Below are 24,264 nucleotides of genomic sequence, written 5' to 3' on the forward strand. Positions count from 1 at the left end.
TTTGGAGTGACTTTTGGCCCCTTTCACGGCCCCCCAGCAATGTGAAACTGGACGGGGGAGGGAGAGCAAGTCTCCCAGCTGTCCACAGCAGCTGCGTGACAAACCGGAAGCCTGAACAGGTCAGCTCTTGGGCCAGGGGTTCAAAAGAGTAGTTAATAGAGATTCACTGACTGAACAGTATTTTTTAAATACAACCTTAAAAGAGGGTTAGAAGTAGAATTAAGAGAGGAGGAGTAAGGAGAGATTTCTAGATGAGAATTAGAAAGAATGCATATTAACAACTAGTATGCAGTGTGACATTGAGATTTGCACTGAGAAGCTGGTTGACTGGGATTAGATATTATAATAAATTATGGCTTGTGTAACTGATTCATTGAATAAACCAGAGTTAGATGGATTCACACTATACCATAAACCAAGTTTTAAAATTTACCATGCTCCCATTTTTATAATTTACTAAGCTTGCTCCAGGCCATATTATGATTTAGCATTATTTGTGTGTCTGGCTTCTTCACTGATCAACACCAGGCAATTTTGGGGTCAACTTCTAACTAGACATGGCTTTGAAATTGGCTTGGTTCCTTTATGACAGGGGTGTCAAACTCGCAACGTCACATGACGTGTCGCAATGTATCGCGACTTTTTTTCCATTGCCAGTAATGGGGTGGGCACGGTTTTGCCATGACGCATCTGGCCTGGGGCCGGCAGTTTGACACCCCTGCTTTATGAGATAAATTGTTTAACTTATTAGTCCATGACTAACATGCAGTCTACTTTTCATCTAATATATTTGAAATTGGAATGAGTTGTTAGGAATGAATAATCTTTTGAGACAGGAGGAAGAGCCAAGCCTAGATGTCGGTCTAAATCCCAAATGTAATTTGAAAAAAACATCTCATAATTTGACCCTTCCTAGTTTTTGTAATGTAAAAAGTGGAACCACTTTCAAACTTACAACATTTTCTTACTGTTACTTTACAATTAAATTAGTATTAGTTTTCATGATTTGGGTTTTCTGGCCCGGTCTGCCTTTGAAGGATTGACAGACATTCCGAAACAGAGGTTAGACAAGGAAATGGATACCAGTCAAAATAACTGATGCTCAATGAAAATAAGAGATACTGTTTACAGACGATTCTGACTGAGTGGCATTCACTTTTGCAAAAGGATGTATTTCCACTAAAGTCTGACTATGCTGAGGGTGCCTTATGATCATTAAAAATACAATAGATGCTCTCCCCGATAGCCAACAAATCTTTTATCTGCTTAATTTGATGTAACCAATTATGGTGCTATTCAGAGGTACTTCTGTAACAGGTGTTCATTTTCTGATAATCTCCCGCTTAAATATTTAATTGCAACATGTTCTTTGTAAAATTCCAGGAACTTCAATTAGATCAAAGTATAAAGCTAGATTATTAATGGGGACTGGTTGATACTCTCACAGTATGCTAACATTTCCCCATCTGCACTGGCTGTGTGATGAGCAATAAGAGTAATCTTGAGGAACAGCAGGAAGAGCTGCAACCAAGACCAACAGTCAAGCAAAAAAAGAAAAGAAAAAAGAAAAAAGAAAAAATGAATCTGAAGGAGAGATGTAATTTGAGAAAGTGTCTCAGGCTTGACCTTCCCGAGTTCTCTTGAAGTTAAATTCAGACATGCAAAGTTTTGTGAGGGTAATTTTATAATAAAAGTAATATTAGCATTCATAACTTTAGTTTTCTAGTCTGGCCTACCCCAGTGTGCTGACTGACTGCTGGTCCATTTTCGGACTCAACTTATAATTTATTTCTTAATTAAATATATATGCCACTTATCTCTCCACCAAGCGACTCTGAGAGACTTACAAAGCTAGTTTAAATTTTCCAAGCCATATTGATTTAGGTCAGACATGTCAAACACAAGGCCCGGGGGCCGGATCTGGCCCGTGAAGTGGTTTCATGTGGCCCGCGAAGCCATCCTGGAAACAGTGAGGGAACGGCCCCCACTGCCTTGGCCCTGGCCCAGAGACCCTCCTTCTGCCAGAGACCCTCAGATCTGTCCCACTCCTGCCCCGGCCCCCATAGGCACCCTTGATGCGAACGATGTAGAGCTGGCCACGCCCACCCAGTAGGCCATACGCACTCTAGCTACGCCCAGCCAGTAGGCCACGCCCACCCTGGCCATACCCACCCGGCCCCCTGAGGGCAAACGCAATGCTGATGCGGCCCTCAATGAAATTGAGTTTGACACCCCTGATTTAGGTATATGTTATCTGAACAAATATATCCTTCCACATTTACCCATTCCAATCCTATTATAATATAGGTAGTCCTTATTTGGCAGTCACATAGATTTTAATGAAAATACGTCTGAATGTGTTTAAATTGGTGGGAGTTCTGAGGGCATACCTTTGGTTTTGATAGTGCCTTTTGTGAATTTGGCAAATACCGTTTATTATGTATTGCTTAAAAAGGAACAATGATTATGAACTTGGTAGATAAGAATGAAAAATATTGTTAGTTTGGATTAAGAATTGAAGAATTCTGAATGTACGATTTTGCTTTGTAGCTTAAGCTCTGGAACGAACTACATTAAAAAGCAAGACTGCTGATTTTCCTCTGCTTTTACCTTTCCCTTTGTGTTTCACTGTCCTCCCAACACAGGTTTGAAAGCAGCAGGGTTGTGGAATATAAATAGCTAAGGGACATTTGTAAGTGAAATAGCAAGGATCACAAGGATTGAATAAACCCTCCTTTTGTCAGTTCTATTACCTTAAGGGTTAAGGTTGTAACAAAATGTTTGGAGTAAAGCTTTGTCCTTGAGGTAATGTCTTAAGATCAGAAATGTACTTAAATTTGACACAATTTTTTTTTGGGCAATTTTGGCTTTGTGGTAGATTAAGGGAGCTCTTAATTTTGACTACTCTGCTGGCAACATCAAAGTGGAGACTTGTAAATTGGAGTGGTTAACCATATGGTTAACCGTGGTTCCCAACAGAATATACATGGGGTGAACTGTCTCCAGTGAGTTGCATAAGAATTGGTAGACAAAGTAATAAAGCATCCAGTCTTCTTCCTGGGTCTTGGTTGGAAGTCTGCAAAAAAGGAAGGGTGGATAAAATGTACTGTATTTTGTGGTGATTGCACTTGAAAAGCCTTGGGAGAGCCAGAACCAGTAAAGCAGGAAATATTTGGGTAGTCAAATGAAGGGAGCATTTCTTATTTAATGACCACTTGTTCAGCAGCTATTCAAAGTTGCACTGAATGAGTGGGACTTATGACCAGTCCTCATAGTTATGGCCATCAAAGGGGTCCTCATAGTCATATGTTTGTGATTCAGGCATTTTGCATCTAGCTTGCAATTACGAGGCCACAGTATTCTAGGTGGTTGTGTGATTGCCATTTGTGACCTTCATTGCCAGCATGGGGAAGGCGGCAGGAGGTCGCAAATGGCAAACACATGACCATAAGACCTTGAAACTGCACCTGTGGTCATTAAACAAGAAATGCTCCCTTCATTTGAATGCCATTTTCCCCATGCTTAACAACAGCAACTGAGATTTTTGAATTTGAATTTTATTGAATTTATATACCGCCCTTTCCCGAAGGACTCAGGGCGGTTTACAGGGTATATAAAACATCAATACAAAAATTAAGAGCAATTTAAAAAGATTAAACTAAGTCCCTGAAAAAATATAAAACCCCAGTTAAAACCCCCAATTAAAACTCAGCCTGGGCCGGAAAGCTCGAAGAGCCAGGTCTTCAGGTCTCGGCGAAATGTTCGAAGGTCGGGGGCAGTCCTAAGCTCCACGGGCAGCTGGTTCCAAAGGGCAGGCGCCCCCACAGAGAAGGCCCCCCCTGGGTGTCATCCGCCGGCATTCTTTGACCGGCGGCACCCTGAGAAGGCCCTCCCTGTGGGAGCGCACAGGACGAAGGGAGCTTGATGTCGGCAGCAGGTGTTCCCTCAAATATCCCGGACCCAAGCCATTTAGGGCTTTATAGGTCATCACCAGCACCTTGAATCTCACCCGGAGGGCAACTGGAAGCCAATGCAGCTCGCGGAGCAGAGGTGTTACATGGGAGTAACAGGAAACCCCTATCACAACTCGCGCGGCTGCATTTTGCACCAGCTGAAGCCTCCGAGTGGTCCTCAAGGGCAGCCCCATGTAGAGAGCGTTGCAGTAGTCTAAGCGGGAGGTCACGAGCGCATGAGTGACTGTGTGTAGGGCATCTCGGTCCAGATAGGGTCGCAACTGGCGCACCAGAGATGCCAGAACTGTCATTGTAACTCATTGTGACATCATGCTATATGACGGCACCTCTTAGTATTGAGTTGCTGGTCCAAATTGCCATCCTTAAGTAAGGATTACCATGTATTCAAATTGTTCTTTTGCTTGCTCAGACTATTTACAAATTATTGAGTGCTAACTCTGGAATGTGGATCATGGCTATATTTAATTGGTTGCACTTAGACTATTCCTTCAAATCTTTACAGGTATTCCTGAACTTACAACCATTTACTTAATGATGGTTAGGTAATAACATCTTCGCACCACCTCCATGATTGTGTGATTGCAATTCGGTCACTTGTTAATCAACTCACATTTATGATGGCTGCCAGCATCTTGTGGTCAGGAGATCATGATTTCCACCTTTCTCAGCTGGCTTCCAACAAGCAAAATCAATTGGGGAAGCCAGACTTCCTTAACCACTGCATGATTCACTTTCATGATTATATGATTCACATGCTCTCATTTTATGACCCTGTAAAATTGGTCATAAAATCAGGTCTGGTCATGATTTGCGTTATAACTGCACTGACTTACAACAGAAATTCTAGTCCCAATCATGATTGTAAGTCGAGGAATACCTGTACTTTATTGTTTTTGTTAATTATATTCTTTTTTTTTTGGGTATGCCAGTGTTGAGTTTATATTCTAGAACAGAGGTCCCCAACCTATGGAAATGGCTGGTTGGTGCCCGCACATGTGGGCGCGCATTCCCCCCACTTGCACTAGCACCCATTGCCCCATTTGCACATGCATGTGGGTGCGAACAGGGACTCTAGCGTGGAGCGGGTGTCCGTGGCTGCTAGTGCCGGGTGGTTTGCACGGCCCGTTTGCGCACACGTGAATGGGGCTGCTAGCCGCCGCGGGGGGAATGTGCAGCCGTTCCCACATGTGCACAGCACCAGTGCATGCTGCATGCTTGAATGGGGCTGTTAGTGCTGCACCAGTGTGTGTGTGAGCACCAATTTTGAAGCTGCTCTCTTTCCCTCAGGGCTGCAAGCCCAGAAAGGTTGGAGACCTCTGTTCTAGAAGTATAAAAGGGAAGGAGAGTGGAACCATTTATTTAAAAAAACCTATTGGTTTTTCCTCCATCCAGTTTCTAGGTCATTTGGCAGCATAACTACTTCTCTGGGTGTAATTTTTACCTGGGAAAATAGCCATCCTTAGAAACTTTAGAATTCAGAAAAAGTGCGGTACTGGGAATCCCAGGAGAAATCTGGCAGAAGCCCTTTTTAGAAATAGCAGGGTTGTATTATGTTGCAGTTTTAGGCCTTTTGAGAATTGGAGGTCCAGATATTTAAACATTTTGCTTGGAGTGAATCTATCAAACCCTTTTTCTTTTAAAACAGAGAATAGAAGCAAGGCCAACCACATAGTGCAGTCTTAGACAAGATAAGGTCTCTTGAGGCTCAACTGTCTGCATTAAAGAAAAAAGAAATAAGCTGGCTAAATACAAAAACAAGTTAACTTCTAATCCAATTTTCAGACTCCATTAACTTTAAAATGTCCATTAATTTTATTGTATTTCTGAGGCAAAAAGGCAGTGTGAAAAACAGTTTAAATCAAATGAATGATCCAGGAAACATAAAATGAAGATTGAAGTAAATAAATTACATCTGATATGTTTCAGGATATGAAAATGAACAAGGAATAATGGTTATTTAATTCTGACATCGGTTAACCTGCAAGATTTAAAAATGTATTATAGCAGAGCTTGACTTTAAAATATTGTAGTAACATTTAGTAACTTAGGTAAAAGAACTTATTAGATTTTGCTGTCATAATTTAACATATACACGTTTTCCACAAGTAAGTTCATATCAGAAGATTGCATTAACATGCTTAAATGAACAAATTCTGTTGGCAGAGGAATATTTTTGTATGGAGATAGACTGCCCTGAGGCAATATTTATTTAAAAAAAATTCTGAGGAATATGACTTGAATTCAGAATGACTTCGTGAGTCATATGCATTAAGGAATATTTAAACATTTACAAGTGGTTAATTTATCCAGGAATTATCTTTAAAATATAAGTTTCATTGATATAATAACATAAAGCACAAAGGGGTTTAAATTATTTTTGATGTGAGGGAATACCAAATGCTAATTAGTCAGGGAAATTAGCAGTTGGATTTTAAAATGGAAGAAATTATCTCATGCAGAGTAAAAAGTAAAATTAGGTTAAAATAATAACATATAAAACTAATTAAATTACAGTCAGAACCAAACCAATTGGCATATTTCTAAATAGAGCTTAAAGGAGCTTTTGCTGATTCCATTATTCATCACCTTCAGCTCCATTTCCCCCCCCCCCCTTCCTATTATAGTAACCTGGCTAAGAGCATCACTAGGGCAATGAAAAACATACCGGTAAATGAATTTAAGCAGATGAGTTAAGATGTGTGGAGTTTAAGGTAAAGGGCAGAAAGGAGTAGAAGGAATAAGAGAGGTTTGTTGGCCGAAAAAAATAAATCAAAGCTACCCATGTAGGAGCAGAGTAAAAAATTGGAATGGAGCAGATACAACACTGAATAACAGCAGTGGGTGGGGAGGAACTGCCTGTGGCTACTGGTGCTGTTGCAAGTCTGCAACAAAATGGAGCTGATGGTACAAGGTAATTAGTGATAGTGTCACATATCAGGTGGGCTAATAATCTTAACAGTACAGGTAGTCCTTGACTTAACAGTTCATTTAGTGACTATTGTAAGTTACAACGGCACTGAAAAAAGTGACTTGACCATTTTTCACATTTACAACTATTGCAACATCCCCACGGACACATGATCAAAATTCAGACGCTTGGCAACTGACTCCTATTTATGACGGTTGTAGTGTCCCAGGGTCATGTGAACATCTTTTGTGTCCTTCTTGCAAGCAAAATCAATGGGGAAGCCAAATTCACTTAACAACCATGTTAGTAACGTAACAGTTGTAGTGATTCACTTAATAATCACACTTACAGTGATTAACTGGCAAGAAAGGTTGTAAAATGGGGCAAAATTTACTTAACAAATGTTTCGCTTAGCAACGTAAATTTTGGACTCAGTTGTGGTTGTAAGTCATGGACTAACTATAGATATTCCTGTCCAAAATTTCAGATATATGCCTGTTAATTCTACTATGGTTCCTTGTTAAGAGACAGAGCAATTTCTGTATTAAATGATAAACAGTAATGGAAACAGGATGTACACCAGGCATATATCTTTTTGTAAAAAAAAAGCTACTTTGAAGCTAGGATTTGTTAGATGTGTGTGTGTGCATGTGCACAGAATAATTCAGAGGAATTCAGCAGAACTGAAATTACATTAAAAAGCAATTAAAATGCAATCATAAGCTTTTTCCCCAATTTGTACATCCTCCTAATTAGTCATCCCCTCTTCATAACGCAAACCTTCTCATTAGTCACATTTTAAAGTTGTAGTGAATAAACTTCCAATTAAACACAGCAATTTTTTCTCAGAAAGGTCTTTTTTTAAAGATGTGTGCGTGTGTGTATGTATGTAGGTATAAATAGGCTTATTCAGCAGCTAGTTTGAAAAAGAACAGTGCAACAATTTTTCATTGTTTTAATGAATATTAATAGGTATAATCAGCTGAAGCAGCATTGGCCAGTTCCTGACTTCCTATACTGGCCCAGACCAGATTTCTGCTGACTTATACTTCCCTAAAACCAAAATCCCATATTCAGTACAATTTACTTCTAAATATTTATATATTAGTGCTGTCTTTATCTTATGCATAGCCATGATGGATTTCTTCCTTGATTAAGCAGTTGTTTTCTTTTTAGTCTGTATTTGTATCCAGATATAATATCCTGTTGGCATATATAATCAGATCTTTCTTACTCTAATTATCTTTGAACTATAAAACATTTTATAAAATGATATTAGTGGGGAAAACATTGAATGTATCCATTTGAGGTTTATTCATTGCAGTGTGCCTACATCTTACTTGCTTGACAGTAAAATAGACTCAGATTTATGTACTTGCTGTTGTCATTAAAATCTAAATGTGAAAAGTGTAAAAATAAAGTGTATTTTACACTCCTTTTCAACATTGTCCCAAAACATTTAGTATTCAGTTTTTTTTATAACATACCCATTTGTTTACAGTCGGGTAAATATAAGTCGTTGGCAATACATTCATTGATATTAAAGGAATATTTTTCAGTAAACTGAGATATTCATTTTAGCAACTGCTATGTTTTTTTCCTGAGTCTCTTTCCTGTTTTAAAATACAAGTATCACATCTCTCTCAGCATGCTAGCTTCAAATTTTACCTGCCTAGTTGATAGAGAATTATTTTTATAGAGCCTTTTATTTGGCTAGATATGTACCCAGAATGAGAATATGTGATCATTACGATGAGTAGGTAAGTAGCGAGCAATGAATATGTTTGAGTGCTGTAAACAGAAGTATTTCTATTTTTGCATCAACAAGTGTACTTTTTGTAAAAAAAAAAGCAGATGTTCTTTCTCTATATCAGAACATGACTACATTTTATATGTAGTGTCATCTGTGAGCACCAGTTTGGAATAGTGGCTAAAGGCACCAATTAGCCACCACTAGCCTGCCTTAGCCATAAAGCTAGATGAGTGACTCTGAACCACTCCATCACCTTTGAAAAATGTTGTCCTGAAAATCCACATGTAATTGTCAGTTAAAACTGTCTCAAAAGGGAGAAAAACTCTGCAATCTTTTCATAAACTCAGTATGCTGTACTGACTCTTAACCTACTGATTTGAACCAAGAATGTATAGGTAATTTTATAATCTGATGTGATGTGTCTCAGTTTATTAAAACTCCAGAAAATATGTATTGCCTAATTAATGTACAGAACTTTTGACATGAGATGTGATTATGGCTTCAGCTAAGAAGGCTAATGAAGGAATGATAAAAGCAAAGAGGCAGATGTCTTATCGCTCTGAATCAGATCTAATCTACAATTTTCAAAAGAATTTTTCAGTTCATTAAAATGTCATCTTTGAAAGGACGGATTTTTATAATATTTCACAGACTTTAATTATAGGAGCTACGAACATGCATGCCACTGTGAAATACAGTTTTTCTTCTACTGGGTTCATTTTGTTTCCAAGTTTTATAGCTTTCGGCATACATTTTATTTAATTTATTTTATTTTATTTAATTATATTTATATACCGCCCTATTCCCTGAGGACTCAGGGCGGTTTACAGGGAATTAAAAATCCAAAATACAAAAATTAAGAACCAAATTAAAAAAATTAAATTAACCCTGTAGTCAGTTAAAAAAGAACCCCAAATTAAAAATTCCTCCTCAGTCTGGGCCCGAGAGCTCGAAGAGCCATTTTATTCCCAGAAATACGTGAACCTCTACTGGTTCTTTGGCTTATTTGCTTATTTAGTAAATAAATGTGAATGCCTATTATTTTGGTTATTTAAGCACTCTTTGGGCACTCAGTGTGAATTTAAACAATACAAAATATAAAACGTGACTTTTGAAGTTGATGCAATTAAAATTAAAATCATGATTAAGGTCAATAAAAACTTGGCAAAAGATATGTATATGGCTTTGCTATTCTCCTGAATACTGAGAGTACATAATCAAGAATACCATCCTGAAGCGAGCATTGCATAATAAAAGACTACTTTCTAATAAAATAATGCTTTCTCCTGCCTACCTTTGGCAGTGGAGACATCTCGCCACATGGCTGCTGCATTTTGCATGGCATACACTTTTGAGACAGTTTTCATAGCCTTTGAAAGAGTCATAGCAATAGTCAAATCAAGCTGTAACTAAATCATGGGTAAACTTCACCTAGGATGATTGGCTCAGGAAGGGTTTCAGGTAATCCACAGGTAAGCCATAACCTACATCCATCACTCTCTGGGCACACCTTATGCAAAGGACCAAAGCCTCAAAAGACCCACCGTCATCAAACATCATAATTAATGATACCAGAAGCTGCTAAGAGGAGGACCAAACAGTTGCATCCCTATTTACTTTCTAATGCAGGTCACCCACAGAGTGAGGTTTCTGTATCATATTCTTGATGAAAACTTGGTTGAAATTGATCTAAATAATCAGTTTAATCCAAGTGTAGTTGGAACCTAAGAGCTACCAGTTCCCTGATCAATATAGCTTAGAATGAAATACTTGAAACTGGTGTACAATCCTGGAAATCTTCTGGGTCAATGAAGATCTCCTTCCTCCCCTGCTCAAGGAAGCCTCATCTTCCTTAAACACAGAGCCAGTCAGCTTGGCCAATTTAAACAGTCAGGCAAAAACTGCTGGTGGCCATGATCTCACCAGTTACTCTCTCCACATCCTTGAGATTAGAAAGTGAATAACATCCACACTAACAGGACAAGTAGTTTATCCCTGTTTGATGCCACCCCCTGCTTGAAATAAAGTCTGTCTTCAGGTGAATCTGATCAACTTTGCAAAGAGCAATGTGAGCCTCCAGCTGAACTGTTCCAACTGAACTTCCTGTTGAAGGAGATGCAACACAGTACAAAAAAAAAGCATTGCTGGGGAAAGAAACCATCTCTGTTGTATCTACTGCCACAGAATATGGTTTCAAGGATGGACTCTGTTCTAATTCTTCCTGAAAATTCTACCACTTTTGGCCTAGGCCTCTCCCTGTGCTGTTCATTTCTCTCAGCCCCCTAGTAAGCCAAGGTGCTGATATGACATTGCGGGGAGGAAAACAAAACACTTTGGGCCATTTCTGTGTGGTAGAGTTTGTCCAAGACTTCATCTATCATTCTATTCTTATTTTTCAGTCCTGAGGGGCAGGACATGTTGGCTTTTAATGTGGGTATTTAGAATAGGAATTTTGTTGTTCTATTAGGGTCCTCGCTGCTGACCAATAATCTCTTCATCTGCATTGGTGGAACTAGTCTCAAATTGGTATTGAGAGTCTCTAAACTGTTGGTTCTTGCTGTTGTTTTCTCACAAACGGTTAATTTCAGCTGATAGATGGTTTTATTGAGTCTTACCAAAGAACGAAAGCAGATAAGCAACCTGTGCAATTACTGTGTATTCATATAAAATGTGATAGGAAGAAAGTAAAAATCAAAGCATTGTTGTGTTTGTTAAACAAGACTAGGCCTATTTGCAGTTAAGAGCATTTTACAATACTTGTTTTCTCTCTTCAGTGCTTCAATTGATATAAAATAACTAGATCTTACACAGAAAGAACATTTCTATAAGACCTACTTGTTCGAACAAGCCGGCCTGGCCTGATGGGTGATGGGTTTAGATTTTAATATTGTTTTAATGTATTTTAATTCATTGTTCTTAATCTCTGGGCACTTGTTTAATCTCTTTTAATGTTTGGATTCCTGTATTTTTATATGTTTGCCCTGTTCACCACCCTGAGTCCTTCGGGAGAAGGGCGGTATACAAATAAAATAATAATAATAATAATCATCATCATCATCATCATCATCATCACGATTAACAACAGAGCTTGTGCAAAAGGCACCAGGTTTTTAGATGATAAAATGTTGTCACTGGCTCCCAGGACTTTTTAATATCCTCCTCCTCTTTTCTGTCTCCAATACTTCCTTATTTAAGGAATTACAGGTGGGAACTACAAGTAGTTCTTGAATTATGACCACAATTGAGCCTAAAATTTATATTGCTAAGTGAGAAATTTGCTTTGCCCCATTTTAGGACTTTTCCTGCCACATCTGTTAAGTGAATCACTGTAGTTGTTAAATGAGTAACACTGTTGTTAAGTGTATATGGCTTTCTCATTGACTTTGCTTGTCCGAAGGTCACACAAGGTGATCACATGACCCCAGGATACTGCAACCATCATAAATATGAACCAGTTGTCAAGCATCCTAATGTAAATCACATGAGCATGGGGATGCTGCACTAGTCATAAGTGTGAACAGTGGTCATGACTCACTTTTTTTCAGATCCTTGAATAGTCACTAAATGAACTCTTGTAAGTCAAGGACTAGCTGTATATGTCTTATTCTAGCACTCTGAAGCACTTTGACCCTTACATTCTGAAATGCTGTACCCCTTATGAATATTATCAATATATTTGCTTTTCAGATACAATTGTTCCCATATCAGATATTTTTAACAACAGCATTCTATAACCCATTGCAATCCCAAATTGTCTGGGCATTCTTAGCGGCACTAACATTCTACAACATAAGATGAGGACCCCTGGCTCCATCCATTGGGCTTGTTTTGCTACTTTGTCTTCTTCCAGGTGTCTGATTGTCTTCTTTTTTGTTCTTAGTTGGATGCTGACAAAGATGAGGAAGAGGTCTTTCGGAACATAAGCCTGGCTGTTGACAATAAGCTGTTTCCCACTCAAGAACCAGGGCCAAGTGAGTATTAAATCCTAAATAGGATAGTGAAATACATGTAGTGCTTGTTTAATGACTGCCTTGTCTATCAACTGTTCACAGTTATGATGTTGATGGAAAAGTAACTTTACAATCAACCCTTGCATTTACAACTTTTGCAGATCTATCAACAAAGGAAAGCTGAAGTAAGAATCATAAGCAACCACTTTGCTTAATCACCGAGTTGTCAATCCCAGTTGTGGTTGCTAAACAAGGACGATCAGTAATACATGCTTGGAGTAATTCCGCATGTGTTGTTTTGTACTAATTTCATGTACAGAACATTTATATATGATATTTCACATATGATTTAAAATTTTTAAGTGAGAGTTAATAAACTATATAAAGAGTACATTTTATGATGTCTGTGGTGATCATAATGTGTAATAAAATTATTTATTTATTTATTAAGAAAATTTATATGACTACCCAAGTCACCCATGGTGATTCCAGCCAGCTTATAGAAATAGACCCCCAATACAAAATCCAATAAACCCACATACCCCTGGTGACATCAATCAAACAAACCACTTGATGGACTCAGTATCACCATGGGGTTTGCTGGGCTTGTTGGCAAAGCTATATCTTCAGGGCCTTTTGAAAGAGTATCAAAATGGGAGCCAATCTTATCTTCATGGAGCTGATGTTTGACGGGGAGCCATCATGGAGAAGAAGACCCTTTTTCTTGGTCCCACTCAATGGACCTTCTTAAAAGAGGAGACTTGTAACATACCTTGCCTCCTTGCTCTGGTGGGTCTGATAGATGTAACTAGGAAAAGACCAACGTTCAAATAACTTGGTCCTAAGCTATGTTATACAATAGTATTACTCAATAGTTCCATGTATCAGTGATCATCACACATCTGTTCTATAAGCAACAGAGTGGTGGTGGTAGTGAGAATTACTTCTGTTGGATATGAGGATGGGCAGGTAACCCGTGTTCTCTCATCATGGGGTGTTCCTTCAAACTTATTTTCTCTCTTTTGAGTAACAAAATTTAATGTGTAGAATGTGGTATACATTTTCATCACATTTAATACGACTGCCTGAACATAAATAAATAACTTCAGAGAAATGCTTACTTGGATTTAAACAAAATTTCTGATTGTTACCTTTTTAAATGTTCTATTCTGTGCTGGCATTATTTTATGGTATATAGCTCCTCGCATTTTCTTTCTGAATAGAAAGATAGCCTAAAAATCTAAACCAAATCAATAAATAAGCAATGTATTGGTATGTTAGTGTGAGTAACATTTAACGTCTACAGTATTTGAAAAGATGCAGAGGCCAAGGTCTTTTGCTTCTGCGTAAGTTTGGAATCCTGTCAGCCCAGAGTTATTCCATAATTATCTTTTGAGGGTCCCTCCAACCCTTTGCATCTACAACAGGCTGCGAGAGGAGGACCATCAATGTTGTCTCCAAGGGAGAGAAGTGACATATGCTCCCTGAAATGCCACACTTGCCCAATTATCAGTGTTCATTTAAAAAAACAAAAGCACAACATGAGTCCCTATCAAGCAAAGTATATAATCATTTTGTCAGTCTGCTCATTTTGCAAGAATGTTTTGTTCCATTTTATTCCTGCTTTTCAATGTTTTTAGCCAATGAATGAGCAGTTGTAGTGATGACTGACAAACTGAAGAAGAAAGGCCTTTTAAAAAGTCTTTGCTAACGGGAAGTGATTGCTCTTGCTGTCAAAAAAAAAAGTAGAGAAATTCAGAATTTAAGTATACCTACGCTTGGGCAGCCAGATGTCTATCCCAAAACAAAAGAAATGAGCAATCACAGGAACCTGAAATATTCAAGTCTCTAAAAAGTCTCTAATTCAAGACTTTTTTAAAAAAAAAAGAAGATACATTATTCTTATTTACAAGGATTATAAGTAGTTAGTCGAAGTACATGCCAAATCATCATGGTTGGAAATATCAGAATACGTTTTGCAAGATTATAAGCAGTTCAGCAACATCACCAGTCCTGATTGGATCTTTGTTTGCATTTATTTAAATGTAGTGCTGATATTTATTAAAAAATTGGAAAGGTTTCCAGTGTTTAAATGAATAATCGAACGCATGCCACCATTAAGCAATTCTCGTGCTTGCTTTATTTCCCATTTGTGATGTCATTACATAAATGAAGCCATTCTTATTCGATTAAGTCATTTGCATGAAGGTACTATTAATTATGCAATCTCAATTTGCTGCAAATGATGTAATTTGCATCATTTTTGTAATTAAGACATTGCACAAATTAAATAACTGCAAATGATTTGCAAATAATTTGTGATTTGGCTGTCATTCAGGAATAGCAAACATTCTTTCCTTAAATTGAGGTTTTACTTTGTGTTTCCTAGAGATCAGAGGCTAGGGCTAAATTGAAAGCAAAATTAAATGGTCTTGTTTTGCAAGTTTCCATTTCATTCCAGCTTCCTGGAAAAAGTAAATTATTTAGCTTATTATCCTGTCTTTGATAATAATATTAATTGTGGTTAAGCATTTCTTGAATCTCCTTTTGGCTGCCCAAGAATACCTTTCTCTAATCTGCATTATACATTGATTAGTTTTTCTTCATCCAGCTCCCTGATTGATAGCAGTTAGTACTTTGGAGCTACAGAAATTCCCTTGTGTTTCAAACGTTTAGATCCCACATTTATCCCCTGAAAAAGAAGAGACATGCACGGTATATTACTTTTTCAAAATTAGACCTGTCTCTCTTGATTGACTTGCCCAGGCTAATCAATTATTATAATTACTAGAAATAGTGCTCTTCCTCTAGATATTTGTTTTTTTCTTATAGCAATAGCACTTAGAGTTATATACTGCTTCATAGTGCTTTACAGCCCTCTCTAAGCGGTTTACAGCATATTGCCCCCAACAATCCGGGTCCACATTTTACTGACCTTGGAAGGATGGAAGGCTAAGTCAACCTTGAGCAGTTTAGAATTGAACTGCTGACAGTCGGCAGAATTAGCCTCCAATACTGCATTCTAACTTCTGCATCGCTATGGCTCTGATATAGGTAGTCTCTGAATTATGATCGCAACTGAGTCCAGAATTACGGTTGTAAATCATGGCAGTCATTAAGTGAGGCGCCCATGTGATCCCCTTGCTTAACAACCACAATCCCTGCTCTCCCCATTGTGATTGTTAAGTGACTGCATGGATGATTAAGTAGAGCTTACATGTAGCCTGCTCTGAGTCTCACAGGGCTTCCCCTACCTTTTGCTCTGCTTCCCCCCAAGCTGCGTCTCACACCCTTGCCCTCCCCATCACGCCTTAGTCCTCTGACCTTTTCTGAAGATTGCTTTTGGGGAGGAGAAGGAGCCCATTTTGGAATTCTTGGATCACATGTGCAACCAGTAGTGAAAGATGCTGGAACAAGCACATAATGGTGCAGTAAAAAGTAAATTCATGCAAACGTTGTACTAAAAAGGCCAAGTAAGTCCATTTCTTCCCATTTCCATTGCAAAAGGCATCGCACCCAGACGCCATGGCTATTTTTCTGCAGAATACACACCAGGATTCCCAAGGTGAAAGGAGAAGCTGTTGTTCATTAAGAGCTGCTGCTTTGTCTATGAAAGAAATAGTCCTTAACCTTTTCATATAGCCAGGAGCACCTCAAACTGAGCTGATGTTATTCAGTGCATTGAGTTAGATGGACAAGGATCTGCTTCAGTATAAAGGCAGTGTCCTCTGTTCCTATTCTAGAACACGGGACCCTTTTCTGGATACATTAAGTGACATCATTACATTTGTGAAAAAGAGGGTGTTGCCCAAAAAACCCCAAAATAATTACACACGTATGAAAAAAACGCACATGAGATATTATAGAAGCAGATATTGCATGCATAAATTGTGAGGGCAATTCGGAAATAAATCTCCGTTTGGTTATCAATGACAGACACTCGCAGACACAGAGTGTCTTGTTATACACATTAGAAAACTACAACATTACATTACTTTTCGACATAATCGCCATTCAAATTGAGGCACTTGTCATAATGTCTTATAAGGTTTGACATTCCTTAGTAGTAGTCGCTCGGCACCAAATCTGGGCTACGTACGTGTGTGTGTGTGTGTGTGTGTGTGTGATCAAAAACATCCCAATGGAACTGCTTCAAAAGTTCTTGGGTGCGTCTAGCGGTGTGCTGACAAGCATTATCGTGACCAACACCACAACCCCCCTTGTAAGACATTATGACAAGTGCCTCAATTTGAATGGTGTCTATGTCAAAAAGTAATGTAATGTGGTAGTTGTCTAATGTGTATAATAAAAGTTGTGTGTCTGCAGGTGTCCGTCATTGATAACCAAACGGAGGTTTATTTCCGAATTGCCCTTGTACAATCCCATCCTCTATTGTGCTTTCGCAACTCCATCTGCAAAAATCTCCAAAATTCATGCAAATGTCCAGGAGTTGAAAGAATGTCGTTATTTTAACTAAACATTCTCAATGATCAGCTAAAGAGTGACGATCGAGGTTTTTTCTAGCCTTTTCAATCGGATCCCAACTCCTATTCTCAGACAAATATAATATTCATACACAGGTCTGTAGTTGTACGTCTTTCGTCCATTTTAATGGTTTAAAAATGAAGCAAAAAGAGAGGCAATTTTCAGCCTTTGTGGACAGCAATATATTTATATGCATGGTTGCTACCTACCTGTTGCTAAGAGCAGCGACTTGCCTTCAAATTCTGTATTTCAGGGAGTTGAGGCATTTTTTTTTTACTGTAGAAATAAGGGAAAGCAAAACCAATATTCAAGCCTGTCCTTAACCAATTGTTTACTTGAAAAGAAATTATTTGCTCTCCCTTTAAATTGCTCTTCTCAGCATGCTGTGCTTATAAATAACACAAAACTTTTCAAACTGTTTCTGTGTGTCTTATCAGATCATAAAATGATATATGAAGAAACAGCCTTTTCTCAGAGAATACTTCACAATGACAAATAAGGGATAATTGAAACCTTTCTTTAAATATTATCAACAGAACCAAAGTACACCAACTTTCACAAACCTCTAGTCTGCTTTTAATTTTATAGTAGCAAAAACCTTTAGCAAGTATAGCAAAAACAACAGGACATTACCAAGAGAATATTGCTGGACAGGAAAAAGATTTAGAAATAAAAATATTAGAAATTCAGAACTTGTTGATCCTGTCATTCATAGAAGCATTGCCATTGTGGTGGCAGGAGGAACATCTAGCAGGGGTGTCAAACTGCCGGCCTATGGGCCGGACACGTCATTGGGAAGCCACACCCATCCCATTGCCCACAATGGCGAAAAAGCTCCGATACATTGTGCGACATCACGTGATGTCGCAAGTCTGTGAAATCTCCGCTCAACAATGCTTCCCATTTTCATCACTGTCTTTAAAGAGAAATAGAAACAGAAATGGTAGCAATGGCATTATCAGCCAGACAATCCACCAGCGAGAATCTTAGCCATCATTTTGGAAACAGAGCTTCAAATGGACACTGCTTGAAGTTGATGGGTACTATTGGACCTCTAATATTCCGAAGACAGTCACTAAGAAAAATAATATCTTTAATACCTGGGTATTGTCTTTCTATTGCAGTTGTCTAATGCAATATAACATGTTATAGGAACTGATATATGTTGGAAGAATGAAGGCAAGAGAGTTGGGTTGAATTATTAGAATCCAAGTTACCTTAAAACATGTGTTTAAGGGCAGAAGATTTCTGTAAAAGGACAATTCAATACTATGTGAAACATGAGGTTTCTCTACTCTGATTTGTGATATCTCACTAACCAGTTCATACATACTCAATCATTACATTGGCAATCATTGGTTGTGCTGTCATCTCTACTCATTTGGAAAATTAGACTAAATTAAGTAGCCCCAATCCTTTTAAGCCAGTGTATATCTTTGTATTTTGATCCACTCAGGTTGGAGTCTGTCAATTTTTAATTTAAGATAGTATACCCAGTAAACAAAAACGTAGTCATCATTCATGATGGGTGCTCCATCACTCGAGGTTTTTAAGAAGAGACTAGATAGTCACTTGTCTGAAATGGTATAGGTTCTCCTGCTTGAGCAGGGGGCTGGACTAGAAGACCTCCAAGGTCCCTTCCAGCTTCTATTCTATTCTATTCTATTCTATTCTATTCTATTCTATTCTATTCTATTCTATTCTATTCTATTCTATTCTATTCATTTACTTATTTATAAACCTCTGTCACATATTAGATTCTAGGTGGTAAAGCAAATAAAATAGCACATGACCCAGTAAAACTGCCACATCCAATTCAAAGATATAACATCCCATCAGTTCAGTGCACCATTCTTACTAGTCTATCTTCACTAATCACTCATCTTTGCCATAATCAAATTCAAAGAAAATAATTCCTATTGGTAGCCATATTTAATTAGTTTATTTTTTGGGTCAAGCAAGAGCTGATATTTCTGAACAAGTTTTGCAGCAAGGGCCAGATACAGCAAGATTAATTATAAAGTGGTGTATAAGGTTTGGCTGTCATGTAGAGTTTTTCTTACCCCTGTAAATCTGGTGGGACTTTACACACAAGAAGCTTTTGACTTTTACATGGGCACACAACTGACACTGATCAGCTCTTAATTTCTAGAAGGTGGCTGCTGTAGGATTACATTTAGTCATATTCACCACATTATCAGAAGAAAATTTATGAGATTTTTCCCAGCCAGAAACTCTATTTTATTTTTAAAAATAAGGAAAAGAATTGAACAGGGGACCTGACATTTAGTAAGAGAGATACCTGTGGACACATTGCTTCCCAGATGTTCCATTGAGGTTCCCTGGACTAAATTCATAAAGAACAGCAGTCTGCAAAGCTATGAATATGAAGCTTCTGCCACCAGTTAAAGGCTGAGGAAGTCTTAAACATGGGAATGATATTAACTTGAGAAAGTACATAAGTGTAGGCCTTATTCTCAACAAAGTTTTGTACTGCCATTAAAAGAACTGGAACTTCAAACAGCAACCTTAATGACAGAGATATGGAAACTCCAGTTAATAGACTGGATGCTCCACAAGTTATCAACTTTTGATCAAGAAAGGGTGAATGGAAGCTCTACCTCTTTCTCTCACGTGGTCTCAAGGAGTCCTTTTTTTCATGCAGAAATTCTGAAACAAATATCTATTTATATTGGCGTATTCTTGGATTGCAAACATTATGCAGCATAGGGAACCAACTCCAAGCATGCTGCAACCACAAGAATGACACATAGCAGTAGGCTAGGAGAAGCTCACTGCTGGTGACGGTTTCTCAAACAGGAGAACAACAGAAGGATGAAAGCAGCAGGAAGGAAATAAGTGATTCGAATGATTCACCGTAACCTTAGGGATTCTTTTTCAAGTGGTCTGTTTCCATGCCTGCTCTTTTTTTTAAGGAACTAAAAATTTCAATAAATTTCAGCTGCTTGAAAGGAAAGTAACCAGTCTGAGAAAGATCCCCAACCTGGAAAGCAATGCTCACCATTGAAAATGGCTGAGATTTCTTCCCTTAGTCTTTATGAATGCATTGGCTGGTACAGACTATTTCTGTGGAGTAAAATTCTTAGAGAGAACTTTGTGTCTTAAGCAACACAATCAGTACCCTACTGAGGTCATTGGCAAGGCTAAAACAACAAAGTGCTCCACTACTGTGTTTTCTAGACTTTTTTTTGACAGGAACATTTTGGAGATCAATCTTCAGGGATTGGAAAACAGCCTGAGATGAAGCCTGAGATGACTTCAGAAGGGCCCATTTATTTTAATTTTTATAGAAAATTAAATGGCCAGCTTTTTGAGATGTCCAGATTGTGGCAGTAGTGACCCAAAGTCACTTGATGGTGAGATGGGAGGCATATACATTTAACAAACAAAAAAACCAAAAAATCTGAGTCAAAAGTAGGACCTGAAAAATGAGTTCTCTCTTTTTAACAAAGGTAGAGTCGTAGTTGTTTTGATTCTGCCAAAATCATATTAGTGAGGTGTTTTGGGGTTTTTTGCATTCCTTGGATTTTGTTTTTTACACCACAAGGGAAAATTGATATAAAAAAGGTGGTCCCATTTTACTCAGTGAGATTTACTTAGTATAAGTATGTGTAATATTGCGGTATTAAGAGCACAATTCTGATTGTGTTTGATGGAGGGATTATGTGCCATCAAGTCAGTATTAACTCTTAGCAACCACATACATGCGCTTTCTTCATCGTGATCTGTTCCTTATTTGGTCCTTCAAGACTTCCAGTTGTGTACTCATTGCCACTTAACTGAATTCATCTCTCTCATTCCCTTCTCTTTCCCTTCGTCTTTCTCAGCTTTAGCACATTCTCTATACAGCTACATTTTGAATAATGTACATCTTTATTCGGAGCTAATTCTATGGGTTCAGTGAGAATTATTTTTAGTTGTTTTTATTTTAGGTTTTAGTAACAGATTACATCCTTATGTTAGGAAATTGCTGTTAGGAATCAAAACAAGCCCATTGCTTACTTTAAAATGGAGTCTTCTCTTGTTTGAGAGTAAAAATATCCATTTAGACCTTCCTCATTAATTATGAGATTGTATCATAATGAAACCTGCTTGTTTTATTTGAGAATTCCCTTTCTTATTTTTAGGTCCATGTGAAGTTGACCTTAGTCTTGTTGTGGACCCAGGAGAGATTCCTGATCATGAATTTAACTTTGAAGATCAGGTAATGGTGAAAAAAAAATCCTTTTATTTGCATTTATAAATGCCTTGGTCACTGCATAAGCAAGGGAACCGATAAGCAGGGGTAGAGTTTATTATGAGAGTTTCTGTTCCTTTCTGAATGCCATAATAAGACAGCTTCTCTGAAATTGGATATAACAAATGTGTCTTCAAAGGACTTCTCTCATATTTTAAAATCCGTCTTGTTATCCCATCTCTTTTCTTATTCTGAGCATGTCTTATGCTTTTCAGTACTTTCTTTTTGTATTTTTTATGCTCTTTTCTGTTGCAGGCTTCTGTACATTCTAGAAAGAAATTCATACATATTTCAGTACCCGGAAGAAGAAGAAGAAAACCCTGTCAATGTTTATGTGATTGTCAATTTTCAAAATAAAAGTTCACATGTAGGCAGACAAAAAAAAATAACCAGTAAATCCTTGCATGTGGTCTCATTAAGACTTGAAGGTGACTTCCCATCCAAATACAAACCGGGTCTATTCTCACTTAGTCTTTTGAAGATGAAACACATTGCTAGGAGGCAATCTGAAAGGACAGCTAGGAAGATAGTCTGAAATGAATCTTATTTCACCAAGTGAACCCACATATATTTTTGTTCCATTCTCATCTTTGTCAAACGGGCTTTGAATGAATGCAAAACCCTGTAATTTTTTTTTTATTTAGCGTGAAAGGAAACACGGAACACACTGCACACTGTAGATTTCTCACTACTATATAAAAATAAGAGCAAGTCCCACCCCCTTCCTGGCACTGATGATTTTGGGTAATGAAACGTCTGCAAGAAAACCACTAAGCTCAGAGAGCACCAAGGACCTCACAGATTTCTCTCTAAAACTTCCTTCAGTGATGTTGAAAATATCAGACGATTCTAGCTGAATATAGCAAAAAAGCTGAAGAGTAACCATGACTCTCCAAAGTATTAATCAGTAAGCAGAAAGATGAAATTAAATCTTGGGAAGAAAGATAATATGCTGAAAGCAGTGGAAGCTTATTGTCATGGTTCCGACAGATGAAACTCTTCAAAAGAACTTCGAGGCATTGTTTACCTTAAAGGATCTTTTATTTGAATAGGATTATATCGGCACTTGCATAATCGAAGCCAAAAACTGAATTCCCCTCCCCTGGGCACATAGTATCAAAGCACAATTCCCTCCTCCAAGTAACAGTCATAAATCACATCCCCCAATTAGCTTGAAGCTTGAGCTTCCTCTCCAGCTCTCCAGTCCACCAATTCTTTTATCAGCTCTGAGTTCAATAGCCTTGATTCTCACGTTAAGTTTTAGTGTTGTTATGTCTAGCTGGACTCTCATTCACATCCCCCCCCACTCCCAGCATCACCTAACTCTAAAAGCGAAAGGGAAAAAATGGCTACATTTCCATCTGTTGTCAGTGCAAAAACATCCGATGTTAGCAGCGTTGACACTTATTCAAGGGACAAAGAAGAGTTTATGTCAAGCTGAAACATGCAACTAAAGCTTAGACTATAATTTTGTTTCCAAACATTGCGCTAATAAGAGAATGAGAATGTAAGGTTATGATAACTGTGCCCCAGCTCAGTGTTTCCCAATCTTGGGAAATTTAAGATATATGGACTTCAACTCCCAGAATTCAATTTCTGGCAGTCGAAGTCCACATATCTTTAATTTCTCAAGGTTGGGAAACACTGCCCTAGCTTCATTAAATAAAGAGCTAGATTAGTAGGACATAATTTTTGTTGTCATATTGGAACCTAGCCTTGTCATCATTTGACCTATTGGCTTTTGGTTACGTATGTTGGACGTTCCCTTCATTTAGGAAATGTACTGGTAGTCCTTGACTTACAGCAGTTCATTTAGTGACTGTTCAAAGTTGCAACAGCACTGAAAAACAGCACTGACTTATGACCATTTTTCACACTTATGACCACTGCGGCATCCCCAACATCACATGATTTACAATCGGACACTTGACACTTGAGTCCTTCGGGAATAGGGCGGTATTTAAATTCAATTAATAAATAAAATAAGTAAACTGGTTCATCCTTATGACAGCTGCAGGGTCCTGGGGTCATGTGGTCACCTTTTGTGACCTTCTGACCAGCAAAGCCAATGGGGAAGCCGGTGTTACTAATTTAACAATGGTAGTGATTCACTTAGCAACTGTGGCAAGATAAGTCGTAAAATGGGGTTAGACTCACTTAACAAATTTCTGACTTAGGGACATATATTTGGGGTAAGTTGAGGATTACCTGTATATCAGTGGCAAAACCGTAAATAAATTTGGGGTACATCTCTTGAAATGGGGGTATGTTTCAGCCTTACTGTCCAATAATTGGGGTGAGCAGCCTAGTTCAACAACCTCTGTCGTGTTAGATAAGTATGGTCCTTTGATAGGAACGGTCATTTCTTGCAGCTTCACAATTGGAAGAGGTCTAAGATTATATAAGCAGAGGCAGAAAAAGAATGGAGCTTTTATCCTATTTTTGTTCTGGCTTCACTTACTCACTTGTGCCACTCCATTTACCTTGCTTCCTTCAGTTGTTTAACCCTTAGGGAATGCAGCCCTCAGCTGAAAAAGAGTTGCCAATTTTAAGGAATTCAGGGCATGTGAAATATCCGGAAGGACCCAGGATGCATATTGCTTTCTTTTTAATGTGTTTTAGGTTAACTGTATGCAGTTGCATCATAATATACTGTAAGTAAAAGTGACCCTTTTTAGAACCAAGGACTGCAAACTTGCTGTATTACAAAAAACAAAAACCAAAACCCAAACACCCTGTATTCCTTTTCGCTTACATGAAAGAATTTCACTGCAAATATATACTATTACCCCTTGGCAATGCAATTTAGACATAGTGAAGATTAACTTTCCCTGAAAGAATGTAATCTCCCCCATCCAAAGCATACATTTTGTGATCTGTTAAAGCAGCTTTAAAATAAAAGCAAGTTATTATAATAGTCTGCCTTAGGATGCAGC

The 24,264-nt window shown here is 38.1% G+C and overlaps 1 protein-coding gene across 1 annotated transcript in view; it reads left to right on the top strand.

Annotated features, from left to right (window-relative positions):
- Window positions 1-24,264, top strand: part of AK5 (adenylate kinase 5) — a gene marked incomplete at both ends in the record, with an annotated part of 140,203 nt that overhangs the window by 60,637 nt on the left and 55,302 nt on the right. Inside the window, 4 exon segments of the mRNA XM_083359919.1 lie at window positions 12,516-12,606; window positions 21,219-21,295; window positions 23,951-23,977; window positions 23,980-23,982. Coding sequence (XP_083216045.1) covers window positions 12,516-12,606; window positions 21,219-21,295; window positions 23,951-23,977; window positions 23,980-23,982 — 198 coding nt within the window.

The sequence above is a fragment of the Vipera ursinii genome (genome assembly GCF_947247035.1).
Source record: "Vipera ursinii genome assembly, chromosome: 3".
Taxonomy (NCBI): Eukaryota; Metazoa; Chordata; class Lepidosauria; order Squamata; family Viperidae; genus Vipera; species Vipera ursinii.